Genomic DNA, 16,583 nt, shown 5'->3' with positions numbered 1-16,583 from the left:
CCAGAAACGGGATTTTGGTCTATTTTCTATCTGTGGACCTTAATATTCTCTCAAAAATAGATGAAATATTTCAGGGCGCTCATTAACTTGAACTAATGATCATATGAGGCCTTTCTCTCATGGGAAGAAGAATGAATAAAAAAGTACAAATCAGTTTATTGAAGATGGCTAATAATTCTAAAATTAAAATTTTAAAATATACAAAAACTGTTTATTTCTAAGCAGTTTAAACTAACTCATATATAAACTTAATCATAGTATGAAATCTAATTGATGTCATCAATTTTATTGCATTTTTACATTGCAATTTTATAATTTTGTTTTTTTTGTGTGATTTCAAATTCCTTCATTTTGTAGGCTAAGCAGAAAGTATTATAAAACTTCTTCTTTCCTTCCTCCCTCCTTCCCTCATTCTCTTTCTCTTCCTTCCTTCCTTCCTTTCTTCCTTCCTTCTTTTTTTCTTTCTTCCTTCCTTTTTCTTTCTACAGACTGCATCTTCTCCCTCTTGCTCCCCCAAAGGAAGAGAAGAACCAGTATCAATGGTGAAGGGCACTTGCAGAAACAACACCAAGAATCAGCCCTATGCTCAGGAGAGAATGCTATGTCTCCTGTTGGTGGTTTCCGGCGTTCTACACTTTCAGAGAAACTTTAGTAACTGTATAAATGATCCTTGAAAGTATAATCTTTGAAATTTTTATTTTTGGTATTATGGGTCTCCTAATTTACACTGGGCAATTGCTACATATGTAGAGTATCCATATAATTTATTGTCTAAATTGGGACCGTTTAGAGAATTAAAAGGTGTCACTACTAATAATCACCTGAAGACAATGGGTATAAACCGTGACTGTCCTCAGCAAACTGGTCACTCTATAAATAAGGTATTAGGGAGCACGTTCCCCTCCCCCCAGAATTTTGTGTCCTATAGGGGAAGGAATTTCCAGAATATTATGGGAGAAATGCTTTTATCTTTTCTCTGCCTCTTCTTTTATCCCTCCCCAGGGGAGGGGGAATGATTTTGCTGATTGATGAGTTTGGGAGAAGAAAACTGAGCATGTAATCTCCAAGTGTAACTACTGCCAAAGCAACCAGTGTAATGCTTGAAACTTCTAAAAATAAAGATTTCTCCAGATGCTTGTTGCAGAAGTTTCTGACATTATATAAAATAATGTATTTTTTTACTTGATAATTCTAATTTTAAATGTCCATATGGACTTTTAGAAAAACCAAATTTAAGCATATTTCTTTCTCCACCACAACTCCCTCTACTGTAAACCTTTTCATATATTCAGGTAATATGTTCTTTTTAAAGGAAAGCTTTCCTATTTTTACACATCACCAAACACCTCTGTTTCAGAGAATCTTCTGTGTAACTAAATTTAAATTGAACTCTTGTCTTTTTGCATCCACTTGCTCTTTGATTTAGGCAATACATCAAGTTTCATCTACTTCATTTTGTGTATTCTTGAGCTATCTTTATTATTAATCCACATTTTAAAAAGATTTTTTATTTTTTTTAAGTAATCTGTATGCCCAACGTGGGGCTCAAACTCACAACACCAAGATCAAGAGTCGCATACTCCACAGACTGTACTAGCCAAGCACCCCATCTTATTAATCTAAATTTTAAAATGCAACCCAGATTGTGGAGCCTATGTTGCGAAGATATTTTTTGCTTTTTGTTTTCTTTTTTTAAAAAGACTTCCCTGCAAAAGAGTACAGCATGTTTGTTACTTCTGAGTGCCCTATAGATCTTTCTCTGATACTGAACCTTTAACGTTAAAAATAGAATTGAAACACACTAAAGGCAACACTAAATATTAACAAATACCTATTTTTCAACTGCTTGAAAAAATGAGATAGCTTAATAAATAATCATGAAAGATGCAGTGCTATTCCAAACATAATATATCTTTCCGATTAGGAAGTGTCTACAATTGTTTATTGCTGTATTACGCCTCTCCCTTAAATCAGTCAAAAGCGACCTTGCTATTATTTCAGGACTTGCAGACATCAAATACTAGGAGTCTGAATTGAGTGTCAGTCTCTTCCTTTAGCCCTTCAGGAGTAAATTCAGTGAGTACCCTGAAGTTGAAAGGCCAGTACCATTCACGCTTCCCATCTTGAGAAGGAATCCTCCCTCTGCTCCAGATGAAGGAGCTTGAGCAAGAGTTATCAAGAGGCCCAGAGAGGCTGCCCTGGAGTCCAAGGAACAAGACTGCCTCCTCTCAATTGATTTACTCATAAACCCCTTCACAATTTGAAACGAGTCAGCATCTACCTCCCCCAGAAGGTTGCCCTTTCTTGGTGTTCATCTTCCATAGCTCGTCATCTTTCTTAAACGCTTATTGTCCCTCATCTTTAGGTCCACGGTGTCATCCTTTTTGGTTTTTCTTTCTGTTGATGGATATTTTCTCTCCTTCGATTTTGAAGAGATCCTCTGAAATCTATGTTCAGGTCTCCTCTCTTTTCTGTAGATCTCTCTCTCCTCGCCACTAACACAGAAGATTCCCAATTCTACACCTTTAGAAAAATTCCTAACTGCCTGCTAGATATCACCAACTTGAGATATCTACACCTCAAAACGCAATGCCCATTACTATTTGTACAGGCCTTTTATCTTTCTTCCTCTGTGTTTCCTTTCTTTTTGCCATCCCCTCCATCCAGAGTCCCTTTACAAGTTTAGGCTGTTAAAGTTCTTCTGGTAAGTTAAGCCTTAAATATCACTTCCAGCTCAAAGCTTATCCAGATTTTCTTAACCACATTTAATATCTACCGGTTTTGAACTCGCCTGGCATTCCGGGTAGGTCTCACTTCAGAACTGATTTTCTCCCACATAATTTATAGGTTATTTATATAATCATCTTATCCTTATACTATAGGTCATAATTTACTCCCACTATACTGTACACAGGGTAAGAAAGTGCAGCTTTTTCCTCTCTATAACCCAGCCAATTATCCTCACAAGCCACCACCTACCTGGTGTGAATAAAGCACAGAAGTAAATGGCATATATGACATGACATTGTTTTTCTAAAGAAATGTCTGAGCAGGGTTATATGCATATTTTTCCTGACTTCATCCACCACTGAGGATAAATGTTTCCCATGTGAAATAATAACAGAAAACCCCCGTGCTCTGAGACCCCTCCTGTGGATGATCAACATTTCACTCGGATCGCCCTCTCCAATTGCTCCTGTGGATTCCTGGGGGAAGGGACAAGATTCTCATCTAATCAGCACTTTACATTCCTTCTGTTCAAGCATCATCTTCTACATTATGACTTATTGTGTCAGTTTGCTCAAGGGTTTTGACCCTGCCCTTTTCTGCGTGACCACCAGTCTACTCCAGACCACTAAATACTGACCCTTTTGTCTCTCCCCACGTAGCTGAGAAGCTTGCCCGAATTCCACAGGAGAACTGTAGGTCCTAAGTGGGAGGAAACAGTGCTTCCTCTTATCTCACAGCTCTTGTATCCAGTCTGCCGACTCCTGAAGGAAAGAGCCAACGAGAGTTCAGGAGATGGTCAAACCCGGGATCACACAGTGACTCGGGATGCACCTCTGGAAGGGGGCAAGGGCAGAGAAATCAGAAGTCTGCTTATTTGGGTCTCCTATAATATATCTCAGTGAAGATTAATAACTTTTCTTCATAGCAGCTTTGCACAAGTTTTCAATCTTCTCTTTAATTATGTTTTCTAGCTGTTTCTTGCTGGTGAATAGAAATACATCTGACTTATGTATTAATCTTGTATCCAGCTACATGATAAGCTCTGGTTTTTCAATAATTTATATCCCCTTTTGAATTTTCTACATAAGTGATAATGTCTGAGTGTGGCAGTTTCACTTTCTCCTTTCCCATTATTAGGTCTGTAAAAGCAGGGGAGTGAGTAAATGGAATTATACTGTTGAAAGGTTATTACATTCGTGAAGCATGGATTGTAAAATGTCAAGTGGAAAGTGATAATTGAAAAATGGGAAACAGCAACTGTTGGGTATAAAATGTAAAGTGTGAATAGCAACAATATTGATAGTAAATAGACACCGATGAGGTAAGTGATCCTAATGTTAGTCTTAGAACAAACATTAGCAACATAATAAAAAGAGATACAGTTAAGATGCCAGTAGATGAAATGGAACAACCACAAAAAATGTTAAAGTAACCCAAAAGAAGTCAAGAAAGGCATAACAGATAAAAAAGAGAAGATATAAAAGGAAAGTACGTAGCAATATCAGAGACTTAAATAAACTATATTGATAATTATATTATGGACAAAATGATGACATTTTTGGGATGATAGTGGGGTTTGTGGAGTCTGGAGCCGACACCAAGAAAGAATTCTTGAAGACATCTTTGGTGCAAAAAGGTGATTTTATTAAAGCACAAAGATAGGACCCATGGGCAGGAAGAGCTGTCCTGGGACCATGAGGAGAGACTGGTTACAAACTATGGAGTTGGGAGAAGTAAAGTCCAGGGGAGGTTTCCAATGAGATTTTCATATGCTAAAGAAGAGTCACAGGAACTGGAGGCCTAGCTATTTTCCCTCTAGCAAAGTATTAACATTAAGACAGTAGGGAGTTACTGGATAAACATTTCACTCTGTCCGCCTCCAGGATCTGTCAATGGGCTGCAGCTTATAAGGAAACTTGTTTCTACCTACCACTTTCTTCCGCCTTTGCTTCCCAGATCACTATGGAGGGGCGATGGAAACTTAGGTCCCGTAGAATATGATCTCTCTTGGTTAACCATTTGTTTTTCCCCTTTCCTTTGTGTTGGGCAGCCAGGCGTGCCTGAGGATTATCACACATCTCCCACCTCGTTGGGGCGGCTTGCCTTCTGCTCCCTCGTCATAAACATACCAGTTACAAAGCAGATATATTGTCAGACTCGGTTAAAAAAAGCAAGTCTCAACTGCATGCTGCCTACAGAAGAATTTATTTAATTTTAGATAGAGTGAGAGAAAGACAGAGAGAGAGAGAGAGAGAGAGAGAGCACAAACAGGAGCATGTGCCCTAGCAGGAGAGGGCAGAGGGCAAGGGAGAAAATCTTAAGCAGGCTCCCTGCTCAGCACGAAGCCGGATGTGGGACTCTGTCTCATGACCATGACATCATGACCTGAGCTGAAATCCGAGTTAGATGCCTAACTGACAACTGACGGAGCCACCCACATGACCCCATGAGAAACCTTTTAAATAAAAAGACACAGGATAGAACTAAGAGGAAGGGAAAAGATACAGTACTATGAAAACAGTAACATAAGAAAGATGGAATAGCCATATTAATATCAAAATAGACTTTTTGATAAAAGGTATAAAGAAAGATAAAGAGGGTTGTAATATAAAATAAAAGGAACAAAAATCCAGGAAAACTCAGCAATCCAAAATATGCATCCACCTGTGATATTATACTAAGAACTATATGTTTGGTCTTCATCCTATTTTTGGCACACAGCACCTAAAACCCTCAATTTCCTGGGGCGCCTGGTGGCTCAGTAGGTGAAGGGTCTCACAACTGACAGAGCAGAGCCTGCTTGGTATCCTCTCTCTTCCTCTTTCTCTCAGCCCTTCCCCCACTTGGGCTGGTGTACTCACGCTCTCCCTCTTAAAAATAAATAAATAAAATAAAAATAAAATAATAAAACCCTTCCAGTTTCCCCAAGGAGAGGGATAAAAGTGTCTCGTTATGCTAATGAGGTGACTCAGAGGCACCTCTGGAAGGGGACTGGGTGACCCGGAAGCCAGCCACTGAGCTCAGATTGCTGGAACTTTCCACCCAGCGTTTGTTTAGAGAGCCGTTCTCCCGGCTTCAGTTGGGTGTAAAAGCTGCGCAGCCAAGTGCTCCTTGTGTTTAAGAAGTTGGAAGGGATGGAATTGGTGCAGCTATTCCATAGGCACCCCTTTAGTTGGTGGTCCTGTGGCTGTTCATATAGAACATTTTGGCAGGAAAAGAATATTAATGTTGTTCTAACGTGGCTCTAAAGCTGTGGTGGCCTATAGACCTGCACAAGCAAACCAGAATCTAATGCCGCAAGGTAACGAGACTGAGACCTAAGGCAACCACATCACAAACAGCCAGCTCGACCTTTAAGCTCTAGCCAATCAATAATTGCCTTGCTTTGGGGCACCTGGGTGGCTCAGTCTGTTAAGCATCAGACTTTGAGTCATGATCTCAAGGTCTATGGGTTCAGGCCCCACATTGGGCTCTGTGCTAATAGCTTGGAGCCTGCAGCCTGCTTGGGATTCTGTGTCTCCCTCTCTCTCTCTGCACCCTCTCCCCAAACCTGCTCATGCTCTTGACTCTCTCTCAAAAATAAATAAACATTAAAAAACTTAATAAAATAATTGCTTTGCTTTGCTTTCACCTTTTCCCATAACAGGGTCTCCCAGAGCTCCTTTCAGTGGACTCCTTCTAAGCACTTCTGGCTTGGTGCTGCCCCATCCAAATTGGTTTTTGCTCAAATAAACTCAAACTATTCAATATGTCTCAGTTAATCTCAACGGTTCATATAATTTCTTTTTCCCAAATTTAAAGCCTATATGATAAAAAGCAATTTCCCTACTTATTTCTGGAAAAATTATAAAACCTTATAGGCATTTTGGAGAATTTTTGTTGCTTCCTTTTTTTGGGTTCAGATATTTAAATAATTTGAATTTTACTTAGCTTGTCATTTTATTCAAAATTAGAAATACAGGTGAATTTGAGCAAAATAATCTAGTGAGGCTAATCTGCTTTAATCATTCTCTTTTGTTTTGGAAAACTATTACTGTTCCTCTGAGAAAATAAAACCCATAAATAACCTGCAGGTAAAACAAAACAAAAAGAACACCAAACCTATTCTGAATTTCTTCAACAGAGCTCCAATTTTCAGGCAAACAAGACCCTGGTTTGAGAGAAAATTCCATCTTTGCTTGGAATGTCCCACAACATATTGTAAGAGGCTCTATATAGTATAGTTATAAAACCTTGTTGTTCTTAAGTTTTTTGTTTATTTATCTATCTCTTTATTTATTTAAAACAATCTCTACACTTGACGTGGGGCTCAAACTCACAATCTGGAGATCAAGAGTCACATGTTCTTCCAACTGAGCCAGCCAGGTGCCCCTAAACTTGTTGGTTTGAAGTTGTAAACCCTAAAGAGATTTTTTAAAATTGGATCCTAAGTTAATAATGCATTATCATAAAAAACATAGTGATTGGTGATTTTATCATATGTAAAAAAAATATAAGGTTTTATGTTATTGATTGTAAAGAATGAAATCCCCAATCACACATCAATTTGGACTCTAATATATGTGCGCACACACACACACACTTATATTTAGAGTCATCTTAATAAGTTCACATTTCAGTGGAAGAAAATGTATAAAAAAGTATGGTAAAACCACATCTTTCTCACCTTTGACACAGTTCTTGGCAGAATTGAAAAGAGGCTCACAGGACTCTGAATGTTATTGGCAAAATTATGCCCTGCACTTGGTACTTCTCACTGGAAAAATCAAAGCTACCAATGACAAGTAGGTTATCGTTAAAACGGATTACTTACTTCCCTTTCAGAGTCCATCAGAACTCATTCCATCAAGCCCTTAATGCATAAAACCCCAACTCCAGGGTTATTTTTATCACTTGTATTTTCCTCTCTGTACCTTCTCATCAAGCCAAATTCACATCACTCCCTGACCTGGGCAACTTGTCCCTTGTGTCCTCTGTCAATTAAAATCTGCCATCAGGAAAATCCCCTAGATCATACAAACGATCCAGGCAGCCGTTCGGCTATTCTCCACCTAGTCCTGACCTTAACCCACAGCTTTTATAGAGGGAGGGGCGTGGTGGTGAGATCAAAAGGTAGTCACCTAAAGTGGCATCACCTGTGCCTGATGGGCTCACGACTGATTCCCTAACATGGAGTCATCTTTGCAGCACTTCAGGGGAGATCAGAGCAAGGCTTCCCAGAGTCAAGGCTTACAGTAACATCCATGGGGTTTGGAACACGTAGCCCCAAGGGAGGACCTTGCATAGGCATGAACAAGATGGAGGGTCAAAGGTGGAGTCTGTGTTGTCAGTGCTCCTGCAGATTTGTTGAACAAAAGCCAGAGTGTATGTGTGCATGAATACGTATGTATGTATGTCAGAAAATTTAGATCTAGTTTTACATTCTGAATAATAAAAATGGCTAGAAAATGGAATAAAATCTCAGTAAGCATCGTGAAGAAAGAATTAATTATATTTAAAAATTCACATTGTTTAATGATGCATTCTTTTGTTACTATAGTGGAGGTTTTTGATGAAATGCAAACTGGGTACCAAGAGAACGCCAAAGTCTTTACAATCTTAGGGTACCATTTTATAAGAGGTAATGTATGATTTTGGTTGGTAGCATTTCTTGCATCTAATATATGAAATAAAGACAGCAAGAACTACACAAGAAGTTATGTACGACTCTCAAAAAGATACTGAGTTTAATCACATCAGAGAAACATCTGTGATTCCTTTATATTAAAAAATATGTACATGATAAAATAATTTTGATATAAACCTTCAACTCTGCTACTTGCAGAATTACATCTCATTGGCTGGAATGCACCCTTTATCAGGCTGTCATTGCATTCTGGGAAGATTCTTTGGCAGTTTTGGGTCAACTGACTATTTAGAAGGGGTTTAAAGAGCCAAGTTTGATTTGGGATTTAACTGGTGAAAATACAGTTTAATTTCTTCAAGAGAAAATCATAAAGTTAAAGAACTAATAGATTTTTAGGCTTATTTATCTACCTCAGAGAAGACAGCACCAGATCCAGAATCAACAGCAGGTAAATGCCATGGATGTTTTCTAATTTAGCCTGAGCTAATTCCAAGGGTGATTGCTATCTTTTATAAATAAACAAAACAAAACAAAACCAACAGATAAACAAATGGACAAAGATGTCTTTGAGGCCAGTGCATTTCAAAAAGCAAGTAAGGTATTGCTTCCCACTGGTATCATTTGTTACTTCTTTTTATTCCAGTTAATATTTGTTAAAATACCAACATTTGTTAATTTTCAACAGGGCATGTTCTTGGTCACTTTTCCAGTAATCAATAAAGAGATATGGCAATCCATTCCTAGTTTCCCTTACAACCAAATTTATGTCTGTGTAGGATATTTAGATCAATGTAGTCAGAATAATAGAAAATTAAAGCTAGAACATCTAGCAGGTAGAGTTGGCATAGCTGAGAATTGGTATGAAAACTTTTACTTTAGTTTTTATTTATTGAATATTGTTTTCACATTTCTAGTGTTTAAGGGAAAAAAAGCCTCATTTTTCTTCCCTTGGCTCAAATGAAAGTATAAATTAATCCAAGATATCAATAAACCTTATAAATCTTAAAAAAAAATTGTTCTACCATTTAAAAACAGCTTGAACACCACCGTGAGTTTACTTCATTTGCTACACTCTGTGTAGTATAAAACTAAAGGGATATTTGACTCAATTGTGTCTAATTTTTTCCCTCTTCTTGTTTTTAAGGAGATGCTGTAATGGTGAAAACGGCAAGCCATGTGTCACCTGTGGATGGCATGGTTAGAAGTGCTGTTGCCCTTGATCAAATTCACTCCTTCAGCCCTCAAACCGGTACTGCCTCCAGTGATCAAGAACCAACCTTTCAACATGTTCTGGGCTGCCCCAACCATGCAGTGTCAACATTTCTTCAACGTGGATTTGAATCTCCCATTATTTAACATTATAGCAAATCCTGTAGAGACTCAGAAGGGGTCAACAATTGCCATATTTTATCCAAATGAATTAGGGTATTATCCTTATTTCTCTCAAAATGGAAAATCCTTTAATGGAGGGATACCACAGAATATGAGTCTTTCTAAACATCTCAAGAAGACAGCTGATGACATTGCAAAAGCAGTCTCTTGGTGGAGGTCAGAAGGTCTTGCTGTCATCGACTGGGAAAGCTGGAAACCCCAATGGGATAGAAATTGGGGCAATAGAATAATATATAAAAACCACTCCTTAACCTTCACTAGAAGCCAACATCCTGATTGGTCAGAAATGAAAGTGAAAACAGTTGCCCAACAGGAATTCGAAAGCGCTGGAAGGAGTTTTATGAACACCACTCTCACATTGGCTTTAGAAATGAGACCAAAGTGTTTATGGGGCTTTTATCTCTACCCAGACTGCTACAATTATGATTATAGGATAAACCCACAGATCTACACCGGTAAATGCCCAGATGATGAAATTTCCCGCAATGACCAACTCCAGTGGCTATGGGAAAAAAGCACAGCACTTTATACTTCAATATATTTGGATAAAATATTGAAGTCGAGTTTAAATGCTTTGAAATTTGTTCATTATCGAGTTAGGGAAGCCATGAGGATTGCTGAAATGGCTAGACAGGACTATATTTTGCCAGTTTTTATTTTTTCCAGACCATTTTATTTGCATAGTATTGAAGCTTTGTCACAGGTAAGAAAAAGTATAATCATTCACCTAAAAAATGGAAATTTAGTACAATGACATATAGTCTGTAAAAAACTGTTTTAGGGTAATTATTTTCCCTTAATAATAGAACACTTTTATTATTAAAGGTATATTTCTTCACATGTCAAGCCAGCTCTGAAACAATGTCATTTACAATTAGATGTTTACTTAATATTTATTTATTTATTTTAAAATGTTTACTTATTTTTGAGGGAGGCAGGGGAGCAGAGAGAGGGAGACAGAGGATCCAAAGCAGGCTCTATGCTGATAGCAGAGAGCTGATGTGGGGTTCAAACTCACTAATTGTGAAATCATGATCTGAGCCAAAGTCTGACACTTAACCAGCTGAGCTACCCAGGTGCCCAAGATGTTTACTTAGTTTTTAGATGATGACTCTACTGAGCTTAGCATTTTCAGGGTTTTCTTGTAGAATAGTTGTCAAGCTTGAGTTAAATGATGTAACAGATTAATTTTAACCCTGGAGAAATTTCAGAATCAGCTTTTTAATATGAAAGAGTAGCAGCAATTTTGTAAATCTAAAACATACAGAATAAAGCTTGGGAAAAGTATTAATCAATTATAGTTTTTTTATATTTCATTTTTATGTCTTAATTAAGGTCATTGAAAATATTATAGATGCTATTGATTTCATATTTAAGAGTCTACAATGTCATCTAGTGGCCAGTATCAAGGCATTAAAAGTGGTTTATGTAAACAAACATTTCCTTAGAAATAACACAGAGTAGGAAGCACAAAGAGGTGGGAATGAGCTTGTTTGGAAGATAATAAGTTTGCAGACACTTGGAAGTGTTCAAGCTTTAGCTAAATTGTCATTTAGATAGGACACTATTGTAGGGATTCAGTCACTGGGTGGATGACTAGATAAGAAAACCCTTAAATCTCCATCCACACCTGTGAGCCCACATTTCTGTGATTCCAATTCCCAACACAGACACAGGGTCATTGGATAGACAATACACAGCTCATCTTATTTGACCACTTATATTTGAGATAAGGGCATTTAAAAGCAGAATCAATCCTTCCTCAAATATTTCCAAATAAAATTTATTGACCCTAATGCTATTGATTAGACTTGATATTTCTATCATTGAGGATTATTCAGTAATAGGTTGTTTATTTAATATATTTAGGAGAAAAACAACCTGAGTATCTTGACAAAAAAATTGGAAGATCTCAGAGGTATCTAATCCACCTCTCACCCAAACATGAATTCTTTCTTATCTGGCCTCTGCTTCAGCACTTTTTGTTGGGGATCTTCCTATTCCAGAAGAAAAATTGCCATTTTGCGACAATGTTAATTCCCAGAAAGTTCTTGAGTATCTTACGTCTACTCTGTCCATGGATAATTCATACCATTAAGTCTAATTCTACCTTCTGGTATAACCTAGAATAAATCAAATCCTTCTTTGGAAAGTCAGGTCTTCAGATATTTGAAGATATCAGTCATACCTAGCAAAGTCTTCTTGTAACAGATCTTTTGAATCATGTCATTCTCTCAAATCTTTTTGGGAAAAAGACTAGGTTATATTTATTCATTCGAAAATTATTTATTGAGTGACTACACTGTGTCAGACGTGATATGTTATTAATAATAATAACAATAGAAATGAATAATAGTCCATACAGTGAGATAGTTTCTCTTGCTAGAAAATGAGAGAATGAGATGAGCCACATTTTAATGAGTCTTTTCCATAACTGTCCCATTTTTGTACCATTAGACATCTGCCAAAAATTATGGGCTAAGTATTACCTCTGAGCTCTACTTCAAAAGCAATAGACCACACACTCGACTCACCAAAAACTATAGAGGAGGGTAGATGGAGAGAGAGAGAGAGAAGCTTAAGCAGGGCTCAATCCCACTGCCCTGGGATTGTGATCTGAGCCCAAATCAAGAGTTGGACACTCAGCCGAATTAGCCACACAGGTACCCCTATATTGAAGCATTTTAATACTGTCCTGTGGCTTTCACGAAATATCAACAAATGAGATGGATCTTTCCTACTGATTGTCTAAATAATACAACTTTTCAATGAAATAATTTAAAATACCACCTCTGTTTGTTGTTTTCTTTTGGAAGTTTCTCAATTTAAGTGAGCGATTTGATTTATGTTTAAGGAATGCGATCCTAGCTAGCACAACAGAAGGATGATTTCCTTTCTTCTTGTTTTACCTAGACACATGGCAGAAACAAGCAGCGGTGTTCCTGGAGATTTCTCGTAATGCAGAAAAGCTTTGCTATGGCATGGTCATTTTCTCAACCTTGTTTTTGAGTACTGTGTCTTTGCATGGATTCTCTGATTCTCCACACCCTGGAGGGCAGGAAAGAATGCAGGTTCCTTCATCTATCATCTCTCTGTTTCATCCTCCCTCATTCCCTGCTTCTTTGCTCTTGGTCCATAAACATGAGCATAACCTCTTCCGTTTTTTGACTCAGTGAATTATAATCTACTTAGTCACCCAGCTTGAGAGTCAAGCTCCCTTGTCTTTTCATTATTCAATAGGTATCCATCTTAATTTCCAAATCACTCTTCAGTCTGCCCCTCTGGTTTATAAGGACTGACACTGTCTTTGTTGAGACTCCCATCATTTCTCACTGAGCAGTGTCCTTCATCTCCTAATTGGGGCCCCTTGCTACCATCCTGCCTTCCCCTTCCTATACATGTGTTATGTGACAGCCAAACACATCTATCAAAATTGCAAATTTATGGCTTTCCAGTACTAAAGCTTTTGTTTGGAGTTAAGCCCGAATACGTTAAAATAGCATAAAAGCCTCTCTGTATTTGGATCCTATTTCTATACAAAGATTCAGAAGCCTTCACTTCTTCCCAGATTCCCCGTGCTTTACCATAGCGGTTCCTTGCAGTTCTCTGGGCGGTTCTTTCCTACATGTGAATCTCTGCCCTTATTCTTGCTACTGTACACAAAATTCCGCTCTCCCGTCTGTCTTACGAATGTGTACCCATTTTGAAAGACATGTCTGAAATCTCACCTCCTGAAGAAAGCTTTTCTAGACTCTTCCTTGTAGCATTAAGCAGAACCTCTAATCTATATGTCTAATAGGCCAATATAGAACTTGTTATACTATAATTGATTTTCTTATCTGAGAAAACTTTGTTCTTTTTTAAAATTATTATTGTTTAGTGGCTAGAGGTAGTATAACATCAAAGTTAAGAGTTCCAGCAAATTATAATTACTTGTTTTTATGTCTTTCGTCGACTATCATGTTAAAGTGCTCCCTTGAGGACAGGAACTAGAATCTATTTCATTTTAAAGTTTTCGGGGTCTAGTGTATTGTCTGAAACATTATAAATATTTATTAAATAAAACTGAGTATCCAAAGAAGAATTGCCTTTTTCTAATAATGCTCCACAGTCCTTTGTTTTAGAAACAAGGATAACATTATCAATGTTTTATTTTTTTTACCACAATTGATGGGTTGAGTCTTATCACTGAAATGTCAATGGCTACATTTAGTTTGGCAGAAACAACTTGTGATAATTCTCTTTTCTAGGAAGATTTAGTGCATACAATTGGAGAGAGTGCCGCATTGGGGGCAGCAGGAATCATCCTGTGGGGAGGATATGAATACTCTGATTCAAAGGTAAGCAGTACTTTCTCTGTCAGCATCTTGAACATTTTCTAGGTACTGGCTTTTGTTTTAATTTTTCACATTAAGGCCAAATGGTTATCTGCTCAGATGACTTTAATGAAGTTCAACGAGTATAGGGATGAGCATTGTTTGAGCACCTACTGTGTACCAGCCACTGTGGTCAGTAGCAGCATGGAAAGAACACATACTTTTGAATCAGACAGCCCTAAAGGAGAATTTCATTTTTACGTTCTAGAAGTATAATCTTAGGCCAGTTATTTACCTCTCTGAGTCTCAGTTTCTCCATCTTACAAAAAAAAAGGTTCTGAAATAAAACCTACTTTGCAGGGATCAGTAGATGCAATGATCCAATTTTTATGTGAGAAAGATATAAATACCAAATTTAAAAAATAAATATTTTTTCATCCACACTAAGAGGGATAGGTTTTCTAAAACTGATTCCTTATTGCCTAATTATCCATGTTAGAAATGCTCATGGAAGGAAAAATATATGTATTTTTTTAACAATCTACTCTTGTTTGTAATGCACACACAAAATAATTATTTTTCAGAACTGACTTTTCACATGTTCTATTGGTCGCCTGTCTCATTGCCTGAGTGAACATTCTGAACCACAGATTTTTTTCTCACTTCCAGGTATTAACAAGTAGTCTCATTTTCAGCTAATAAAACATCCAGTCTCCAAAATATAAAAACAGCCAAACATCATTTCTCATGGTACAAGTCGGGATGATGGAGGTGTTAAGAGCAGGAGGCCTGAAGTTGGGCCATTTGGGGTCCAGTGCTCACTTTTTGTCACTTAATAGCCATGTGAGCTTGAGTGAGTCATTGACTTGAGGATTTCTTTATCTGTAACATGGGGGAAATAATAGCATATGTCTCACATGGTACATGTCAAGTACATGCTGCGTATTATTATGTGGGTTCACATTTCCTGCCCTTCCTCCCCTCACCCCGAGCTTAGGTCTTAGGTATGGGGAAAAGAAGTATGGGGCAGTTTCTTTGTTCATTTGCTTTACAGATGGGTGTGGAAGACTGGGTTGGAAAGGAGACAAAGTGAGTAATGTGATATTTATTTATTTGGGGCGTTTATAATTATTTTTGTCTTTTGAAGTTCTTCCCAAGCCACTGCCATGTAGGTACTGGCTCCTTCTCGCACACGGGGGCAGCTGGGGTTTGGTTCGAGAACCCGCACCTTGCACCCCCAAGGCTTAGCTCCTCAGGCGGTGGAAAGAGGAGGCTGGCATATGCTTGGATGCGAAAGGCTGCCAGAGTTGCCATCTGTCATGAGGATCAGGAGATCAGATTGGAATGTGTTAAGTTTGAAATGCTTGTGAGACATGCAGGTGGGGCTGTCACATGGGTAGGTGGGTGTGCAATTGGTTCAGATAAGGTCTGGGAGATCCACATATGGGAGTTCTATTTAAAGCAAGGAGATGGGGTGAATGTATCCATTGAGAGTGTAGCTATACACAGTCTTAGCAAAGTCTGACCTGCAATGTTACGTCTATTAAGTATCAGTGATGAAGATACTTCACAATTAAACTTAAAGTTAAAATAACCATGCCATATTAATGATGATGGCTTTCCTCCTCAGCCTCACCAAATACAACACTTCAGGTATTAACACCATCTGTATATTAGAATCACATTTTGAGAGTGATCTAAATAGCTCTCTGTTTTCTTACAGGAGGCCTGCTTATCTGTGCAAAAGTCTATCCAAGGGCCATTGGGCCATTATGCTGTTAACGTGACCTCTGCGGCCAAATTCTGTAGTCAAAGCCTATGTAATAATAATGGACGGTGTGTCCGAAAAACCCCCGAGTCCTCCGCCTATCTGCACATGCCAGAAAGCAGCACCAAGAAATACATTCTAAATAAGAGTTTCAGATTCATCATTTCTCCAACTGAGAAACTGAAAACAGTCAAGGTCATGAGGAACAAGTTTGTGTGTCACTGCTATCGCGGCTGGCGTGGGGAATCCTGCCGCCAATACTCTGCAGATCTCTTGGGAGAGAAGAGTAAGGCCCCTAGGGCTACCTTGAACTTTTCAGTGTTTCTCAGCATGATCTTATTTATCATTCTATTGGAGTTTGTTACCCCTTATCACCATGTCAATTTTGCCTTGAAATACTGAAGAGTAGCACATGCTGCCTCCCCCGCTTTAATTTACTTCTAAATATTTATTGGCTTTAAAGTAAAAAAAAATTTTTTTAAAGTGATCATTGGTTCCTTTCCTTGATAGAGTGATTATTTATTGGATGCTTACTTCATGCTAAGGACTTGTGATAAGGAAGTGAATACACAAAAGTCCCTGCCCTTGGGAAGCTTAGATTCTTGTGAGAAATTGAACAATAAGTAAACAATAAATAAATACATGTATATCGAATGGTGATAAGTGGTATGGAAAATAGTAAAGAAGGGTGAAGGGATTAGGGGGTGTAGGGAAGCATGAGAAATTGTATATAGGGTAGACAAATAAGCCC

The 16,583-nt window shown here is 38.0% G+C and overlaps 1 protein-coding gene and 1 non-coding gene across 2 annotated transcripts; one reads left to right on the top strand and one right to left on the bottom strand.

Annotated features, from left to right (window-relative positions):
* Positions 1-481: 481 nt before the first annotated feature.
* Positions 482-686, bottom strand: LOC115286069. Its single transcript, XR_003905835.1, has one exon. It is a non-coding gene; the product is annotated as a small nucleolar RNA U3 (small nucleolar RNA).
* Positions 687-8,751: 8,065 nt separating this feature from the next.
* Positions 8,752-16,319, top strand: LOC115305438 (hyaluronidase-4-like). The gene is made up of 4 exons (XM_029955684.1): positions 8,752-8,804; positions 9,501-10,451; positions 13,999-14,088; positions 15,788-16,319. Exons 2-4 carry the CDS (start codon positions 9,531-9,533, stop codon positions 16,232-16,234), a joined length of 1,458 nt encoding a protein of 485 aa, XP_029811544.1. The 5' UTR covers positions 8,752-8,804; positions 9,501-9,530; the 3' UTR covers positions 16,235-16,319.
* The last annotated feature ends 264 nt before the right edge of the window (positions 16,320-16,583 follow it).

Source organism: Suricata suricatta, chromosome 2, assembly GCF_006229205.1.
Source record: "Suricata suricatta isolate VVHF042 chromosome 2, meerkat_22Aug2017_6uvM2_HiC, whole genome shotgun sequence".
NCBI classification, from domain to species: Eukaryota; Metazoa; Chordata; class Mammalia; order Carnivora; family Herpestidae; genus Suricata; species Suricata suricatta.
Note: the sequence above shows the minus strand (reverse complement) of the source record. Positions and strands in the feature narration are given on the sequence as shown.

Coding starts and splice junctions, on each gene's coding strand:
- LOC115305438 (XM_029955684.1), top strand. CDS start 9,531: ATGTGTCACCTGTGGATGGCATGGTTAGAAGTGCTGTTGCCCTTGATC. Junction 10,452..13,998: donor GTATTGAAGCTTTGTCACAG/GTAAGAAAAAGT, acceptor TCTCTTTTCTAG/GAAGATTTAGTGCATACAAT. Junction 14,089..15,787: donor ATGAATACTCTGATTCAAAG/GTAAGCAGTACT, acceptor GTTTTCTTACAG/GAGGCCTGCTTATCTGTGCA.